The sequence below is a fragment of the Choristoneura fumiferana genome, chromosome 17 (assembly GCF_025370935.1).
Source record: "Choristoneura fumiferana chromosome 17, NRCan_CFum_1, whole genome shotgun sequence".
Lineage (NCBI taxonomy): Eukaryota > Metazoa > Arthropoda > Insecta > Lepidoptera > Tortricidae > Choristoneura > Choristoneura fumiferana.
In genome coordinates, this window is record NC_133488.1 from 3892579 (window position 1) to 3913387 (window position 20809).

Consider the following 20809-nt stretch of genomic DNA (forward strand, 5'->3'; position numbering starts at 1 on the left):
TACAATGCTTGAAATAATATAATACACAAATCTATAAAAGAATCCTAACATAAAAATACACTACTATATGTATACAAATATTATGCATATGCAAACAAAATATGAATAATACATAACAATACAATAAGCAAAAAATAAAAATAATACTAATGAATGTTTTAACACATGGAGAAGGTGTGGGCCACATTTTCTTCAAACCCTGCCTATACGTTCCTACGGTGCGAGATTGCCTAATGGAGGCCGGTAACCGATTCCACAAACTTGTAGATTGCACTGTAAAAGATTTAGAGTAGGTCTTGGAAGAGGTAGATGATTATGATAGTTTGAAATTAAATGGCAACATATGGGGCAATTCTGCCCTCTTGAGGCGAAGGACGGCATCTCAAAGAAAAATCATCTGTGCTAAATATTTACACCATTGTGTGTGGAAGTTAAGAAATCCTACTTCGGCCAACGAACGCCGTCATCTTAAACTCACATTAGCCTACTAGATCACAATCGAGCTCTTGCTAAGCGGGTGTTACAAAAAGCTAAATCAAAACCTGTATACACGTATAGATACTATAACTCTTCGGGACAGCTGTTTTGTGCTCCTTGTGACCGCACATTTAGCGCAAAGTTATCAAGTTAGTGGAAGGGTTCACCGTCGACGGCCACGTCGTGGAGGATATCACAACGGAATCCTAAAAACGAAGATAGTATTCCTGTGTACTTTGTATTAAACTCTTCGCTTTTGCTCTAACTGCCTGTCAGTGAACCTAATAGAAATTGTTACGGGAACCTTCGTTCGTAACATTATTTATTGGATAATACTTTGCAGTTGTTTGCTGAGGCGTTTGCACTTTCTTTCCATTAAGTACAGTAGACTCCGTCGGGAAATTAGATGTTAGATGTTAGAGGTGGAGGAATTTTAAAGAGAGCTAATATTGCTTCGTTTTAATAGCTGTTCGTACTTAAAGCTGTAATACAAAGTTTCATGCCGCCACTCATTTGTGGTCTGGTTTTTATGAGTAGTTTTATATTTAGCATAGCTACACTTATTCACTTTCATTTCTTCAATTTGTCTGTTTGTAATTGATATGGTTGGTACTGGTCCGTGTTGATCAATATGTAAATAGTGTAAATTATAATCTTTGCCAGCCAGTTCCTTTTGTCGGAGGCATCGCATCGCAAAAGAAAATGTTTAAAAATTATTTATTGCCACGACAGCAGTATTTGTATTATTATCTTTTACTCTGAGCCACGTCACTTCTCCCTTGTCTATGGTTTTTTTTTTCTCCGACTGGGGCAAAGGAACTGGCTAGCATACATGTTTATTTAACGTTTGGGCTCCACAGAAAACTAGCGTTACTGCACATAATGTGCGGCAACACATTCTGAGTGGAGACCCTTTTTTGGTATCCAGCCGTATCACCAAGTAACATAGTTTTAGTGCTAGTTCTAGTCTTAGTTTTAGGTGGTACTTATGGAGCCAAAATAAACCTTTCTTTCTTTCTTTCTAATCGGTCATATTAGTGCTTCGATTAATCGAAGTACACGAATAACAAGGATAACATGAAATTATTCTATACAACCAGAGTAACTAGGCGTGAGGAGTGATTATGTTATTAATGTTACGGTCATTACAGCAAAACACTTCGCTTCATCTTTTACGCGGACTTTTATCATATTTATCTTATTTCGCATTAAAATCGGGGTCTTATTTTGGTGGTCGTTTTTTTTGTATTTTATAAAATTGCAATAAATATTTCAAAATCCTTTGCAGTATGCGTGCTTTGGGATGAAGTGATCAGGCCCTGAATACTATTATTGGTCAAAATACACCGTAAGACGATTCTAGTAAGCCCAAACACGACTAGGTAACATTGTTCTGACTTGGAGTTGCAATGCTTGCTTGCGGCTCCATCATCAAATCATCGCGTAGCATTGTCATCGGTCCTTGATAGATGTGCCAAGTTTCGAAGGTATAAATTAGGTTCAGACTGTAACATAGACATACATACATAGGAAGCTAAGAGCCTTTACACACCTCCGTTTTAGTAATGCAAGTCGGCAGCGCGTTTCTTAACCCCCGATGCTAAAAGAGGGGTGTTATAAGTTTAACCGCTATGTGTATCTGTTTCTCTGTCTGTAGCACCGTAGCTCTTAAACGGGTGGACCGATTTTTTGCGATTTTTTATTTGACATCAGGTTTTCTAGCGATGGTTCATAGACATGTTTCATCAAAATCGGTTCAGCCGTTTTTGAGATATTGAACTTTGAAGTGATAAAGTCGGGAGTTTTCCAACTTTATGTTGGTTAGGTTATCTTTCCATAGAACAGCCATACAACTCGCGTGCGTATCGCGTTTGCATAAAACTTGACGGTGTGACTGAAAAACCCCAACACAATGATCCCAAAAAATCCCTTATTAGCGTATTAAATAACCTAACTAAGAATAAGTTGGAAAACCCCCAACATCGTCACTTCAAAGTTCAATATCTCAAAAACGTCTAAACCGATTTTGAAAAAACATACCTAAGAACCATCGCTAGAAAACCTGCTTTCAAATTAAAAAAAACCTCATTCAAATTGGTTCACCTCTTTAAGAGCTACGGTGCTACAGATAGACACACAGACACACATAACGGTCAAACTTATAACACCCCTGTGTTTGCATCAGGGATTAAAAATAAGGCTTTTTACAGATGACGCCACGTACCCAACCACGGAATGGTTCGACGGCAACTGTTCGTGGGCGGACACGGTGGCGTGGGGCTGCAACGGCACCGTCAACGGCACCAACAGCACCAGCAATGACGTCACGTCGCTCGTCCTCATGGCTGTCACCTCGGTGGTGCTGGCTATCATCATCCTAGCTACTATTGTCGGTGAGTCATCCACATTATTGTTACGGTAATCGTTAATCGCACTCACACACCACTAGACATTCTATTTTTTTTAACGAGTCCGTCATGATTCGTTAATTTGAGCCTTTTTTATTTTTTTATTTCATCTCCAAATTTGTTACTTATACGGTCATCCCGTCATGTCGTGTTGTGTTGTGATGCTCTCTCTCTCTCTCTCTCTCGCAACGCAAACACAAACTTTCTGTCGCAAACTAACAATGTATTTTTTCCGTGTCTGACCTTATCAACAAAAAAGCATCTAGGTTACATTGACTAAATGAAACAAACAACATAAAATCTTGTCTATTCACATTGCACAGTCAGCCAACTAAACATCATTTTGCAGTCCACTGATTTTATTTCTAATCAAATTGTTATGTATGTTGGCACTCGCGGACCATGTTTGGCTTGAGGCCAAAAAAGGTACGTAACATGTGGGCTTTTGGTTTGGTCCGCTACGGTGCCGGTCTGTAGTAAATGTCAAGAACGATGGGCTCGCGGTTTCTTGCAGATAGGAAAGTATTAAAGGTTTTAATGGTTTTGCTTCATCTTTGGAATAGCATATGGTGTATGGTACGGCAGACCTCTAGTAATGGTGTACAGTCTCACCACTGTACATTTTTCTGTTGACGCTGCGACCTACATACGGCCGAGCAATAAACCTTTTATAAATACTTGTTTTTATTATAATAATGAGAGTGCTTAACATAGTCATACGATAAACATCGAAAGGAGAACTAACTTACTTACTGTATATCTTAAACGTGAATAAAGCAACATTAAAACATCGTTCTTTCTCTGCACTCCATCAACTAACTACTACAACTACGGTACACGTGTACAAATCTAACTGGATTGTATAAATGGAGAGCCATAAGCTATTTTTATTTATTAGAAGAAAAATAATGGTATGTACCTACGTGTATGATAGTAAAATGAACTCTATTTTATGTGTCCATTGAACTCTTTTAAAAGATCCACATTTGTTTTTACTTACTTACCAAAACGAGCTCAACATTCTCCTACCCAACACTAAACATATGTTTCAGAATCATGGCTTCTTCATGGTCCCTATTGTTGCCCAAATTTTTTCGTGCATGGTGTCGTGAACACAAAAATAAATAAAAATAGGGGCTGCCGGCAATCCCAGCGGTCGCGGAGTTATACAATTTGACAATATTTGTGGCTGATTCTAACAGAAATTCTGGGCCACCGTCGGACCCCATGGCAGGGAATGTTAGAAAATATATAGGTATATTGTATATATAAGAATAACTAGCTGTTTCCCGCGACTCCGCGTCCTATTCTCAGACCTTCCTAATGTAACTACTCCTTAAGGGAGCTTAACCAAGGGTGCGAATTTACGGGAGACTGTCAATAAATGCACTGGAGTAGTTAACTAAGTTTAATGTAAACTGTACACTTGAAATAACAATTTACACAAAGTCCAAGGCTAACCAGGCGGGGTCGTGAGGTGTTATTAGGCGCACGACCGAGCGATGAGAGGCGTAGAAACAGACTGCCTTTTGCTCCGCTCCGAGCCCGCGTGGTTAACTAGAAAATGCTGACAAGGGTGTCGCCACACTAATATAAACAAAAAAAACATAAAAATCGGTCGAGCAGTTTCGGAAGATTTTGGTCACAAACACTGTGACACGAGAATTTTATATACTTATTAGACAGAATAATTTATTCGCAAAAATTCGGTACAGCAAGAAAAATACTAACAAAAATAATAGAACAACTTTACATAATAAGTTTGAGTAAAAAGAAAAACAAGAACAGAAACATTGTAGTGCTGAAAGCAACTTTTTGCTTTACTCAAACATACTCAGCATGCCACGGCAAGCCGCAGCGCTGATTTCAGCAATATCAGGAAACCGTATCCCTCTTGTTCATCACAAAATTATCCGTATTAACCCTGTATACACGAAGCAGTCATTTTGATACGATTAAAACTGTCATCAAGATGGCTCCTTCCATTTTAAATACAATTAAACCCCCATTCAGCTCTCGAGATCTAATTAAGTCACTGAGTTTGTTCCTGAGCGAGCGGACTTTAGCAGGGAGTTCGCAACTAGTTACCTCGCCCAACTTGAACAAGATCGATACGTCGTCATAGTCACTTCTCTATTTGCGCCCACTTACACAGATAGTTTGGTCGGTTGGATGATGCTCAACACTAGTGTTACGACACCATGGATAGATCGATAGTTTTCATTTAGATACAACGCGGCACACTATCGATAAAAATATAGAATCGATACTGATGTACGGATAGAATGCCAAGAAGCCACTGTCATATTATTACTGATAAATTAATAAATCATAATTATTAAACTATTTTACAATGTTAGCATAAAAGGCAAAAACAAAAACTATCATTCATTGCAAACTTGCTTACAGAAAAATAAAACAAAACACAATAAAATTAAATTAAATTAAAAAACAACTTAAACCTATCTATAATAACCTACACTAAAACCTAAGCACCTAAGCTACAAACTAAAAACTACCGTTCCACGTCGTACCCGGCTCAAATGTGCCCATAACTCCAGCAGCGTTTCCCCGCTAAATGACCAGCGCTACCTGCTGAACCAGCCTGCGGTTCAGCACCCACACCAAAGATTTGGCCTCAGCGCCCCAAGGAGCCGTTTCGACCGCAAAAGGCACGAAGTCATTCGTCGGCTCCGAAGCTGAGTCTTTGAAGTGCTTCGACCACGCGGAATTCTTAGCCGCGGATCTAGCTACAATTAAATATTTTTTTTATTTTATATATGAGAGGGGGGGGCAAACCAAGAGCTGGTCATCTGAAGTAATGCAATAACGCCGGCCATGGACAAAGGTAACATAAGTTTAATTACGGATGCATTGTAATACATATAAAATATATTAGTGGAGGGAAAGAATAAAAAGAAAACATCGAATAGTATAAAGTGGGCCCCACTCAGCATAGTGTTACGGCAAGCCGCAACGCTGTTTTTCAGTGGGTAATAATATCAAGTGATAATCGATATTCGACTATGGATCGACAACACTAGTTGAATGATGCTCGACACTCAACGCTGGCACGCAGCACAGCAATATTCGGAGCTGTGGGGAAGCAACAAAACATGCAAATAATTTAGTGCGTTTTTACAAGCTTTTTCCTTCACTTCATGTATTTTTTATGTTGCTTCTTTGTTGACTTCAGGAGCTTTACAATAGGTTTATTTTTTATTATAATTCAAGACACAATAGGACAAACCATTACAGATGCGATAATTGACATTGTTTTGATAAATTTAATGTTAACAGTTAAATTCAAGGTAAATTCAGTTAAAATGTATGTGAAAGGTAAATTTAATAAACAGCTGCGATATTATTTGATAGCAAAATGTAATTCTATGAAGAGATTTCAATTAAACAATCTAGTTTGAAATAGTTTGAATTGATAACAATGTGAATCAAAATAAAAGTGTAAATAACACTAATCGTGGATTATTTCTGTAACCGTGGTTGCTTAGTGGTTTGACCTATGGCCTCTCAAGCAGAAGATCGTGGGTTCAAACCCCGGCTCGCACATCTGAGTTTTTCAAAATTCATGTGCGAAATTGCATTTGAAATTTACCACGAGCTTTACGGTGAAGGAAAACTTGCGGAAACCTGCACAAACCAGCGAAGCAATTCAATGGTGTGTGTGAAGTTCCCAATCCGCAATGGGCCCGCGTGGGAACTACGGCCCGAGACCTCTTATACTGAGAGGAGGCCGGTGCCCAGCAGTGCGACGTATTATAGGCTGGGATGGATGAAAACTCAACAAAAGACTTTTAGTAAAATAATGGAGATCTGTCTCTACCTTTACCATAATTTAAAGCGTCTGAACACTCGTCTGAAACGTTTAATGGAGTCAGGACCTATAAATCTAGATGTGCAAATTTAGCCCATTCAGAAACAGTAGTACAGTCTTCACCACATACGTCAAAGGCTCGGGCTCTCAATATCCTATCCATTTGCTACCATAAATTGTACGCTCCAGCCGCTCTAGGCTCTCTAGGCTAGACTAGGTCAAGTTGCTCGGGCGCTCTACGGTGGAACTCTAGCGCGATAGCACTTGATTCCGGCTAATATGTCAAACGACCAACATAAGCTTTGACACTTTATGAATATCAAAAACAGAAGTTGCGATTCGCGTTTGTTTTTATGTTAGGATTTCTGGATTACGTTTATTTATATATAATATGTTCTCACAAATATTATGCGGTGAGTTTGAATATTTCAATAAAAACCAAAATGTGTTGCTCTGAAAAGAGAGGAACATTTTATTAAAAACAGAACTTTTTACATTTTATATTATAGCTTACAAAACTAACTTAGAAACCTTACCTGAAAAGAGAAACAACATTTAAAGCTATTATTTCACACTATCTTCATTTATTTACTATAATAATAACATACTATTTATGTGCGCACAATCTTGGACAACCACCTAACCTTTCTCTCCGTCTCGACCACAGATCACTCTCAGAATCATCTGTCAAGTTAGCACTGCAAAAATAGCGGCAACTTCAAATTTAATAAAGTGTCATGAGTCATGGACTTTATTTACATATATATTTATAAACTAGCTGTTGCCCGCGACCCCGTCCGCGTAGAATTCGTTTATCGCTATCCCGCGGGAAATATCCCATTTTCCGGGATAAAAACTATCCTATGTCCTTCCCCGAGACTCAAACTATCTGTATATCGAATTTCATCTAAATCGTTTCAGCCGTTATTGCGTGATTGAGTAACAAACCTCCAAACATCCAAACATCTTCACAAACTATTTCACATCAATATTTAGTAGGATAAAATTATAGAAATGGGTTGCCGGATGTTCTTTGTTGTTAATAAGAGTATTTATGTCGGCGGCCGATCGTAAAATCCGCCAGATCACGAAATTCCTAGGCATATCGTGAAATGCCGCCATTTCATGAATTGGCTAAGGGACATCCGCCATATCGTTCAAAACTCACCGTTTAGCGATTTGCCTTGTGACGTTTAGGCAGATCATGAAATTCCTAGGCATATCATGAAGCGCCGCCATTTCATGATTTGGCCAGTTTAGGCAGATCATGAAATTCCTAGGCATATCATGAAACGCTGCCATATCGGTTCTGGCACTTCGCCGGCCGCTGCCACGGCACGCTCGCTTCGCTCGCTCGGCTCGTGCGTCGTGATCACAATTAATACTAATCACTCCTCGCTTCGCTCGTCGTACCTAAATTTTTCTATATAAATAAATAACAACTAGTGAATACTTTATTTATCAACAAAATACTAACCTCTAAAATACGGGCAGACGTCCATGGTTTTTTCATATTGTGCACAGAATCCGTTTGATTCACATAAAAAGAACGGAGCTGATGTTCAAAAGCTTCTTTTGCACTTCTATTTTGAATTCAATCACTGGTTTCGGTTTAAGGATCATTTTGTTGCGACGCCGACATTTTTCACGCGCTAATCAAACACGACCGGTCAGCTGGTCACGGCCGCCATTGCATACGCAGCGCCACCAGTGGCCAAAAAAGAAACTATTTTACGATGTGCCCGGTATAGAGCTAGGAATATCGACGAATGCGTTGCTCTAATCGATCTGCCGTATTATTTCTCAGGCACATCGTGATATGCCTGGCCAACGTTTAGGCATATCATGAAATGGCGGCGTTTCACGATATGCCTAGGAATTTCGTGATCTGGCGGATTTTACGATCGGCCGCCGACATTTATACCTGCTGAGCTGGCAACGTTGCATTTTTGTTAGTTTTTCTCGATTATTCTATAAAAATTTAATGAAAATTAAAAATGTAGTCAGATAGAATTGTTCTTAATTCATAAGTTAATGTGTCTACTTTAATAATTATTCGTGATAGACTTTGATATTCTTTAAAAACGAACAAACGTTTATTAACGGTTTTTACAGAATAAAAAAGTCTATCACGAATAATTATTGCAGTAGACACATTAACTTATATATTAAGAACAGTTCTATCAGACCACATTTTTAATTTTCATTAAATTTTTATGGAATAATCGAGAAAAACTAACAAAAATGCAACGTTGCCAGCTCAGTGGGTATGAACGCTCTTAAACATAGTTGCCGAAGGATTGCGATAAACAGAATTTTTGAAATCGGATTTTCGGGCAACAACTAGCGAATAATAAACAGTAAAATTGGATATGATGGAGAGATACCACACACCATAGCTGTACTCGTACATAGACCTCCCACCTACATATCCCTACTTCATATCACATAGATACACGTACAATAATCTACATAACTACACCAACTTTTTTGTTAAATATATTGCCTTCTATATTTATTTACCTCTGTCTTATATTCTATCAGGAAAAACGTGTGGATAAACAAGAACTGTAAATACTAAAACAGCAATATGGCAAAACAAATAATTCAGATTACCTTGATCCCTGAGGCTGCCTCTAAATTATAACGCATGTCTGTAGGTAATATACCGGGTGTGGCCTGTAATACGAGCAAATAATTAAAACATAGATCGTAGATGTCAAACTGAACAACATTAGTTCTGCAACTTTTAAAAATATTTTATTTTTTATTTTTATTACACTTTAAAGTTTCTTTTATTTATTTATTTATTCGACTGGATGGCAAACGAGCAAGTTGGTCTCCTGATGGTAAGAGATCACCACCGCCCATAAACATCTGCAACACCAGGGGTATTGCAGATGCGTTGCCAACCTAGAGGCCTAAGATGGGATACCTCAAGTGCCAGTAATTTCACTGGCTGTCTTACTCTCCACGCCGAAACACAACAGTGCAAGTGCTGCAAAGTTAATTCGAAGAAGCAATGTAAAGCAAAATGCTTGATGTTTGTGGCGTGACAGGCGAGTCAATTGGGTTTTTGGATGGCGTACATTGATTGTATTTAATTTGTATGAAAAAAGGAAAAATAATGACTCCATTATTTTTAAGTCGCTGAACTAATGTTGTTCATATTGACGAGTACTAAATATGTTTTAATTATTTGCTCGTATTACGAGTACAGGACCACACCCGGTATGAGTACCACATTTCTTAGGCGTAATATTGCTTAAACTTTTTCAAGTAGGAGTCAGGTTTCGTAGTAGTAACAAATTTTATCCCGATGTGTACAGTTACTGCAATAATGTATGCAAATTGAAGAGGCAACGGGCGGGCCACATCGCTCGAAGAACAGATAACCGATGGGGGAGAACAATCCTCGAATGGTGACCAAGAAACGAAGCACTGGCAGGCCTCCCACTCCTCCTCACTCCTCGGCGGTAGGGCGTTCGCGACAAGGTTTACGTAATGGTGGCTGCAAGAGTGGCAAGATGTTTCATACCTTTTATTGAAATAAATAATACCTATACCTATACTATGATCGGGGTGATCTGAATGCCTTTCTTCGCAGCTGGTCAGAGATCGCCCAAGACCGGGTCGAGTGGAGGACATGGAGGGAGGCCTTTGCCCAGCAGTTGGACACCTCTATAGGCTTCTAAATATACATACATACATACATAAAATCACGCCTCTTTCCCAACGGGGTAGGCAGAGACTACATCCTTCCACTTGCTACGATTCTGGCATACAACTCTCGCTTCCTCTACATTCATCAATCTTTTCATGCATGCACGTCAGTTTAGACTACTCCTGACCCGACCTTTCTTCAGAACGTCCCCGATTTGATCGTGGTACGTTCGTCTAGGCCTTCCTCTCCCAACGTTCCCATTCATGCTCGTCTTTTAGTTAAGCTCGGCTTCTAAATATAATATAAATATATATTATAATAATGATTATGATTGAAATAAAAGAAACCTTAGTTCCTCCAACTCCAGTTCGGAGGGGGGGAGGTAGGGGGTTCGCTGTCATCTAGAAACTTTAACAGGGGTACGTGGAACCATAAGTTTGAGAAACCCTGGGGCATATTATCCAACGGGTTTATAAGTATTTGTAATCATTAGCCAGATAAAAAATGTTTTAATTTTAATTTATAAAATCAGAAACTACATTCCAGTTCAAAATTTTAATATTCGGAAATACCTATGTTTGTCGAAGCTACCCAGCCTTAAAACAAGTAAGCAAAAGAGCGGTTTTAATAATACAAAACTCTTCTTTATAAATTTTATACAGCAACTGTGTGCGTCGTTGAATTGGTCTCAGCATATTTTTTACGAGGGACGTAAAAGTATGTGATAGGTGCTTGTTTCGTGGCAGTGCTTATGGGCCCTTCTTGAAAAATATTTATGCTTACTGGCCACACATAAATCAGGCTTAAGCCCTTATAAAAAATAACGATGCTAACATTCACCCTCGATGTAATGAGAACAGTTGAAAATAACAACAAATAACGAAGAATTGCCGAGAAAAGATATAGAGGTGCGTGTAATTATGTAGGTCTTTCATATTTTTTTATATAATATTATATTCGATGTTTACATACTTTTACATTTTTGAGCCACCATTAAAAACCTTATCTGGTTTATCCAATAGTTGGCGAGATCGCGCGGTTTGGTCCGCGCTTACAATTGCTTTTTCGAATAAACTTAAAAGTGTAATCATCATCATCATCATGTCAGCCGAAAGACGTCCACTGCTGGACATAGGCCTCCCCCAAGGCTCTCCACTCAGACCGGTCTTGTGCTTTCCGCATCCACCGCGATCCCGCATCCCGCAGGACGGATGGCCGATGGGGCCAGAAGGTTCTCGAATGGCGTCCGCGGACCGGGAGACGAGCTGTCGGTAGGCCTCCAACAAGATGGAGCGACGACTTGGAAAAGTGTAATAAAAATTAAAAAAACAATTATTTTTAAAAGTAGCTGAACTAATGTTGTTCAGTTTGAGGAGTATGATCTATGTTTTAATTATTTGCTCATATTACAGGCCACACCCGGTATAAATTATTAAGTGAAGTGAGTAGTTTTTAGTCAGGATTTATCTTTAGTTTATTAGGTAATGTGTATAATATAACATTGTAAATTTTCTATTTAATAAATGATGGTTTCTTAAATAAAATATGACATTTACAGTGAAGACCACAATGAAATTGTTAGGATTAGTTGTAAGAACTTGGTGCAACCATAGAATCTCAATTCAACTGCCAAAAGCTCGTAAGAAAATCCTACTAAGTACTCATGTCATAAATGCGAATGTTTGTATGTGCGTGCGTGTATTTGCTGAAAGATTTATAAATAGTCGGACATTGGGAATAACATTGAGGTTATTTTTTCCCGATATTTCCATGGGACCGAGATAAAACCCGTAAATCAATCGCTAAATTTAGATGGATGGGTACGGGTGTTGTTTTACATGATCGAAGCTGCAGATAAAGGCTTGTTATGTTATGTTGTTTGAATAAATATATGTATTCTTTGTCTGCAGGTAACGTGTTCGTGATTGCTGCAATAATAATCGAGCGAAACCTCCAGAACGTGGCCAACTATTTGGTCGCATCGCTCGCCGTCGCGGACCTCATGGTCGCGTGTCTGGTCATGCCTTTAGGTGCTGTTTATGAGGTGAGCGAATCTTTACATAATTATACAGCTAACAGTAGGAATGGTTGAGCGGTTATGAACCTTAACCTTAAGCATTCATCGCTCTACTTGCTGCCAAGGTAATAAATAGAAATTTTAAGCTCCACAACCGCGCATCCTTTTTTTGCTGATTTCTTATCCCTAAAGCTTATGTAATCGCACTTAAACTTCGACAACTAAGAGGTGTGAGCTCCGACACCATGATCCTTTACTTGAGAGGCTATATGTCACACCATAAGGTTGCGTTTCCACCAGAGATGGCCGAGGATGTGTTGCTAGAAACGTGTTTTCCAGGAACCAATAGAAACGCTTCTTTCACCTATCCTAGTGGAAAGTAGTGGAAACGGCTCAGTGAAGCGAGGATAGGTAAATAAAGTGTTTCTAACGGTTTATGACAAACTCATTTCTCGCAACGCAACCTCGCACATCTCTGGTGGAAACGTAATCTTAGGCTACCACGGCTTTTTGGAATTATAGCTTTTTAGCAGTAACAAATCTTGGACGTATAAATATGTAATGAGGGCTATCGTTTGCTGTCTCACTAAATGGCACACTGTTGCGTGAGGTTTTTAAGTATGGCTTTCAAAGTCTGTTTATTACGGGCGTGAAAAACAAAGTTTAGATTAAAATCATATTTAATACACCTCAAAACCGTACCATAAAAATATCGAGCATGCCACAGTGTTGCATAGTCCCCGTTTTGTTCGGAAAAAAGGGAGGACAAAGGTTTCCGAAAGACAAAACTGCCTCAGAACACAGACATTCATTGCCCCGGAACGCATATTTGCCATAATTAATTTCAGATATTGCAAAATACTCACAAAATTATTCTAATTATAAATAAACCCGCGTAGCTCACCCAAAAAACTATGAGATTTGACATTTCGGAGACCTCACGCTACACTAGCGCCTCTAGTGGCGAATTCATATGCGATAGCCCTCATTTCATTTGATCAGACCGTTTTCGGATATAATTAAACAAACAGTCCTGGATTTATCAATAGGCCGTATAATCCGCGATCTAAGGCAGCGTCCTATGGACGTCAGATTTCAGAGGACGCTCACTCGATTTCAGAGGATGGGGCACATGGGGCTGCGGAAATAAAGAGGCCTATACTCATAAAAATATATATCCGGCACTGTCTGTATATAGTGTTTATTAAAACGCTACATTCAGTTCCTACACAAAAAATAATAATTATCACAATAAACAAGAAGAAACTTTTCTAGAAATTTTTCAGTGTCTTAACTCGTTCCGTTTGGTGATCAGGTCAGCCAAGGCTGGATCCTCGGTCCGGAGCTGTGCGACATGTGGACGTCCAGCGACGTACTTTGCAGCTCAGCTTCCATTCTTCACCTCGTCGCCATCGCCACAGACAGGTAATCTTTGCATTATTTCAAGTTTTCTTTAACATCAGGTACGGAAGCATGAACCGTATTCACTCTTCATGTGGTCGTCTTCATATCAAGCAACATCGCAACTTCGCATTGTATCGTGCTCTTTCTGATAATCCGGTTAGCTTAGATTAGATCATCGGCCCAGAGCAACGTGCTCAGCTTAGCTTCCATTCTTTACCGCGTAGCCATCACCACAGCTGGGCAACCATTGTATAGTCTCAAGTATGGACTGATGAGATCTGCCAATTCTTGGGCCATTCCATCAGATATCCCGCGAATTGATCTCCCGCTCATCTTTGATTCTTCACGTCGTCATTTTACTAACGTAGGATTTTTTACTGCTTCCATTAAAACCCCTTTTTCCAATCTATCAAAAGCTAAAATTGCAATCGATTCCATAGTATTATAGTATCCATAGTACAAGCTTTGCTTAGTTTGGGACTAGGTTAATTGGTGTCAAGGGTCCTATGATATTTATTTATTTATTTATTCCAATCTCTAGAAAACACATACTTAGTAATTTTAAATAAACCCATTGGAGTCCCCAAAACTGAAGAACTCATAGATATCATAAAATAGAATATTCGTAAATTTTTAACTTGATTGGTATTTCTTTTCCAGGTACTGGGCCGTCACGGATGTGGACTATATCCACATTCGTAACGAGAAGCGCATCTTCACAATGATCGTGTTGGTGTGGGCAGCCGCGCTAGTGGTGTCGCTCGCCCCGCAGCTGGGCTGGAAGGACCCTGACTACCTCGCCCGCATCACCCAACAACAGAAGTGCCTCGTCAGCCAAGACCTTGCGTACCAGATCTTCGCCACCTGCTCCACGTTCTACGTTCCACTGGCTGTTATCCTAATCCTGTACTGGAAGATCTTCCAAACAGCCAGAAGACGGATCAGGAGGAGGAGAGAACCCCCACCCCCTCGTCCAACATCAGCTGACGGTACAACCACACCTTCGGGTAGAACTGTCCAATCAGCAAGAGACAGGCGGTTTGTTAAAAAACGGTTTCTCAATCTGAAGAAGTGCAATCAACGTACGCGAGCGGAAACCCTCGCCGCCTCACTTCTTCTCACTGAGGGTCAAAGTACTTCCACAGTAGATACGTTAGATGAAGAACCGCGTACCACCGCCTTCACAATCAACGAAAAGGCGCCTTCTGTTTCCCCAGAAAAGTCTTCCTCGACCGTCACTAATGGGTCGAAAGCGGAGCGGGCTATCGTTCCCGCTCCCACACACAGGGAAAAGAAGGAGTCTCTCGAAGCGAAGAGGGAGAGGAAAGCAGCAAAGACGCTTGCGATTATAACGGGAGCATTCGTTTTCTGTTGGCTACCGTTCTTCATCATGGCGTTGGTGATGCCTATCTGCTCATCGTGTGTGATCAGTGATTACTTGGCTAGTTTCTTCCTGTGGCTCGGATACTTCAACTCTACCCTCAATCCGGTCATCTACACGATCTTCAGCCCAGACTTCCGCCAGGCTTTTGCCCGGATCCTCTTTGGCACTCACCGGCGTGGACGGAATAAAAAATTCTAACGAAAATGCCCCTACTACATTGTATATAACTAAGCCGAGACGGCTGTTAGCCAATGGACTATAATATTCTCCTACGTGTACGATATTTCAAATATATTAAACGTTATTAATTAGTGTAAATAAGTATAGAAGTTTGTAAATATACTACATACATATGATAGAGGATGTTGAATAATATATTGTTTTTTTAACGCGTTATCATAGTCTATATGTAAGCTGCGACGGTGTTGCTCGAGAGTCCAGGGCAAGGCCGCCGCTCGCTCCTCAGTTGTTTCAAGTGACATTACCAAATAAATATATTAAATTATATCGGAGCGACGAGTTTAATTTCCACATGTTCCACAAAGCTTGATTTTCAAAGCCGTTAAACTTGTACCGACTGCAGGGAACTTTAAGGAGGGTAATGATTTTTACATTAAAAGTTTGGCGCGGAGAGTTCGTATACAAAAGTTAGTACGCCGTCAATACGCCAGTTTGCAACAATTACTGGCTTGATCGAATTGAAATTGGGAACAAAATTCACGTGAAATTAGCTTCGGTATTAGAGCAAACGAGTTCAAAATTCTGCGTCGATGCTTCAAAGACTAGCGAGTAACAAGTTTAGTAAACTTTGGCAGTGTCAAATTTAAAGGTAAATTTTTGAAACAAGTGGCAGGGGTGTCAATGTCACTTTGTAACACTGTAAAACTGTCATTGAACAGAACGGCAGATTAATGAACTGAATTAAATACAGCGTGGGAGTCGCGCTGTCATCGTTTATCCACCATTACCTCTCATATTTCGTTTTCTAGATTTTTTTTACCGTACAACGGCAAAAACTACTAGACACTGGCAAAATTGTCCTCCGATGGACAGAGCCATATTTTTTTAAAGAAACAACAACAAATACAGCGTGTATTTTTGATACTACCTCAAACTTTAAGGGTAGATAATAACAGTAAACTTGTATCGCCTAGGAGAAGGCAGGTAGGGTTCGTCTACTTTTTACTGTGAACCTTATAAAAAAATTATTAGCTATTACAAATTTATTTTAATACGGCTGTCCGCTGTATTACCCATATATATCTGGCTTCAATACTGTAACATCTAGTTTTCACATAAGAGTAGCTACGGATATTAAAAACGTACGAAAGCACCCTATGCATGATCCTGAAATTTGGCGCTATTCTATAGTATACAATGTTAATGAAATTCAAGAAGTCATTTTTGGGAATTTTTAAAAACAATAAAAACTGCATTTAAGGATTTATGAAAATCGCTTGCCTCAGTCGAGACTCGAACCCGTCAAATGTGACAAAAAATAATGTGCTGTATTTTATGATGCAGATCGAAAGGGTTACTGATAAGGTTAATTTTTCTCTAAATAACAAATACAATCAGAATAACGGAAGGCCATGAAAACTAACAATTACCTTTTAAATTTGATTTCACCCGTCACGTGAATTAAGACGTAATCGTAAAGACGTTTAAATGACATGATAATGATGAGCTACACTTATGTTTACTTATCACTTTAGTTGCGATTACTAATGCCACTTTAGTAACCTACTTCCTTTGATAGGAAAATTGCATCAATTATTCTCTATTCATCATAGTAGCTAGGATAGGTAAATTTTTAAAAATGGAACATTTTAACGAACCGTTTTTGTTTTTCTAAGTGCAATCTTTTTAATTTAAAACAAATAATGCCCGACTTGTTGAACGCATTCTTTTCCATTTTCGAATATTAGAGCTACTATTTTACGTAGATAAATCTCCGGATCTAACACCATTAGACTACTTTTTGTGGGGATACGTGAAGGATGTTATTTATAAAAGAACTTACGAAAACGTATGCGAATTGAAAACCGAAGTCATGCAGCTATTCTAAATATTCACCACAATTCACTGCAACGAGCTACGAAAAGAACAATTCCTCAAAAGATTAAATTATGCAACGCCAAAACGGGCTCATTTGAACAACTACTTAGTTAGAAAGGTTTTAGTAAGGTTATTAAATGAATATTGTTTTATTTTGTGTGTTTTAATTTTTCGTTTACAATTTTCATGGCCTTCCGTTATTCTGATTGTATTTGTTATTTAGAGAAAAATGAACCTTATCAGTAACCCTTTCGATCTGCATCATAAAATACAGCACATTATTTTTTGTCACATTTGACCGGTTCGAGTCCCGACTGAGGCAAGCGATTTTTCATAAATCATTAAATGCAGTTTTATTGTTTTTAAAAACGAAGGAAAGTCTCCCTTACACAAAATGTGTTATTTACAATACTTAAGGTAGTTGCCATCCATGTGGCATTCGATTTTTCACACCTGTATATACTATATATACTATACTATATATACTATTATAGCTATAATATTATAAATGCGAAAGTAACTCTGTCTGTCTGTCTGTTACGCTTTCACGTCTAAACCGCTGAACCGATTTGGATGAAATTTGGTACAGAGATAGGATAGACCTTGGGAAAGAACAAAGGCTATCTTTTATTGCGAAAAAAAGGTTTTAAGGGGTTGAAATAGGGGATGAAAGTTAATATGGTGGAAGTTCGTCGCCGTCGAAGATAAAACTATGAAACTTGGCATTTAGGCTCTTAATAAGAAATAAATCGATATTTGTTTGAGCTTTTTTGAAAATTCGACCTGTGAGGGGATAAAATAGGGGTTGAAAGTTTATATGGAAGGTCGTCATTTTCGAAGATAAATCGATGAATCTTTATTAATCTAGCCATTTGGGCACGTGATAAGAGATAAATAAATGTTTGTTCACGCGTTTTTAAAATTCTCCCTGTGAGGGGTGAAATAGGGATGAAAGTTTATATGGAAGATCGTCTTTGTCGAAGATAAATCGATGGTTCTTTATGAAACTTGACATTTGGGCACGTTATAAGAGATAAATAGATTTTAGTTCACGCGTTTTTTTTTAATTCTTCCTGTGAGGGGTGAAATAAGGGATGAAACTTTATATGGAAGATCGTCATTGTTGAAAATAAATCGATGGTTCTTTGTGAAACTTGGTATTTGGACATTATAAGAAATGAATAGATATTTGTTCAAGCGTTTTTGAAATTTTTACCGGCGAGGAGATGTTAGCAGAGGAGATGATGCAGTATTAGCAGTGCCTTTTAAACTTATAGCAAAATGTACGCAATGTGGGCTTATTATAGATGGCTTATTGACATAGACGCAGTCAGACATAAAAATTATGATTTTCAGATTAATCTTATTTATTGTGCTATATAAGAGCTACCTTTATGCAAAAAAAAACAAGCTTCTAGGCCAGCCGGAAGTGCCCTATAACTTTTTCTGTTAAGGCAATTTGTATGGACACACCTTTTTAATGACTGTAGCTTTTGATTGCCTTGACTTAGAAGTTTGATTTTTTCACAGCTTTCGAGACTATTGACCTTAGTTTAAATTTTTAATCTCAATTCGATACCGATACTCCGCGCGTTTACGAGATAGAGGATCTTGACAGACAGACGGACGGACGGACTGCAAAGTGATCCTATAAGGGTTCCATTTTTTCCTTTTGAGCTACGGAACCCAAAAAACACTTTTTTTCCGGCGCTTTTAAAATTTCGACCTATTTATATTAAATATAATGACCCGGATAACTCACGTCTTAAATCGAGTTTAGCTCGACATGTTTCGGCTAATCCGTAGCCCTTCGTCTTCGGAGCAACGCGACTCAGCGGCTGCTGCAACAAGCGCACTGCGCCCTATTTATCTACCTATTTATTATATATTTATTATTATTTATTTTATTTTCGACCTATTTACTTGAAAATATGGGGATGAAAGTTCTTAAGGCATTCCAAATTTACTATAAGTATGTTTATCGGAAGCATATGTGTAGCTATGCTTAGTAAAAATGCCGTTTTAATTATAATCCTACCTCCTAACTGACAATAAACGACGTAAGGTGTCAAGAGTTCACTATGAAGAATAATAATTAGTCCTTTTGTGTTGGTAGGGTAGAATACACGTCGTATTGCTAAAATGTGGCTACCCGCAAAATATTTATGTTTTACAAAGAACATGGATGTATGGATGGATGGAAAAACTAAAAAAAATAGTTTATATTTATAGCAATGTATTAAAGTAGGTTTTTTTTCAGTAACTGTGGAAGTTTCTATGTGCTATTTGGCAAAATAGGTATCCTAAATAAATTAAATACTTCCCAAATTTATTATTCAACGCGGACGAAGTCGCGGGCAAAAGCTAGTTACCCATATATATCTGGCTTCAATACTGTAACATCTAGTTTTCACATAAGAGAAGCTACGGATATTTTCCTAAAAAATTAAAAACGTACGAAAGCACCCCATGCATGATCCTGAAATTTGGCGCTATTCTTTAGTATACAATGTTAATGAAATTCAAGAAGTCATTTTTGGGAATTTTTGCAGGTGGTAGGACTTTGTGCAAGGTCCGCCCGGATTGCTACCACCATCTTGCTCGCTAATCCTGCCGTAAAGCAGCAGTGCTTGCACTGTTGTGTTTCGGCGTGGAGAGTAAAACAGCCGGTGAAATTACTGGCACTAGAGGTATCCCATCTTAGGCCTCTAGGTTGGCAACGCATCTGCAATACCCCTGGTGTTCCAGATGTTTATGGGCGGTGGTGATCTCTTACCATCAGGAGACCCACTTGCTCGTTTGCCATCCAGTCGAATAAAAAAAATCTCATGGGAATTTCGTAAAATCCTAGAACTTCAATTCAACTGGTGGCTCTAATGGTTTACGCGTGTGAAGCCGTAGTAGTTCTAGTTCTTTAAAAGATTGATAAATTGCAGTAGGTTATATTATAAAGGAAGAACGATGCGGTATAAAACTGGAAACGTGGAGACTTACCCATCTGTTGCCATCGGAAACCAATCAAATCACCATAACAATCCGTACCCCTAACTTACAATTCAGGAATCCCGCATAAAATTAAATTTCCATGACGATATTTTCCTTCAGCACGGAATAATTGAAAATTTCACTGATATTTTTGGGTCTTAAACAAACCGAGCGCTATACCTCGTCTTTCTTCAATCCAAAGTCAACATGTAATAGCTTATCCGTTTTTAATTCTATTGTATATAGTTAAGGCTCAGAAATAATAATCACCTTCTGACCTTTGCGTGGAAAAATTTACAAAAAACAAGCGCGATAAAATGTAATATCTAAAACTTTCTCAAGAAATTTGCTTACTCCAACAATCTCTGATTATTCAACCATTTACATGAGCACCGGAAAAACTGGATTAATATACTTAATGCATGAGATTACGTTAGTTTGTTAGAAGTCAGATCAACAACCAACTCGGAACTTCTAACAACATTCATAGTAGTATGTGTAAGTATGTTATATTCGTAGTAGGGAATGATAATGCTACTCGCACTCAAAGTTGGATATAAAGGAACACGTGTTGGAAACC

At 38.6% G+C, this 20809-nt stretch overlaps 1 protein-coding gene across 1 annotated transcript; it reads left to right on the plus strand.

Moving 5' to 3' along the window:
- The first annotated feature begins 2721 nt into the window (after nucleotides 1-2721).
- On the plus strand, nucleotides 2722-15698 carry LOC141436816 (5-hydroxytryptamine receptor). The gene is made up of 4 exons (XM_074099883.1): nucleotides 2722-2870; nucleotides 12292-12425; nucleotides 13714-13823; nucleotides 14463-15698. Exons 1-4 carry the CDS (start codon nucleotides 2819-2821, stop codon nucleotides 15382-15384), a joined length of 1218 nt encoding a protein of 405 aa, XP_073955984.1. The 5' UTR covers nucleotides 2722-2818; the 3' UTR covers nucleotides 15385-15698.
- The last annotated feature ends 5111 nt before the right edge of the window (nucleotides 15699-20809 follow it).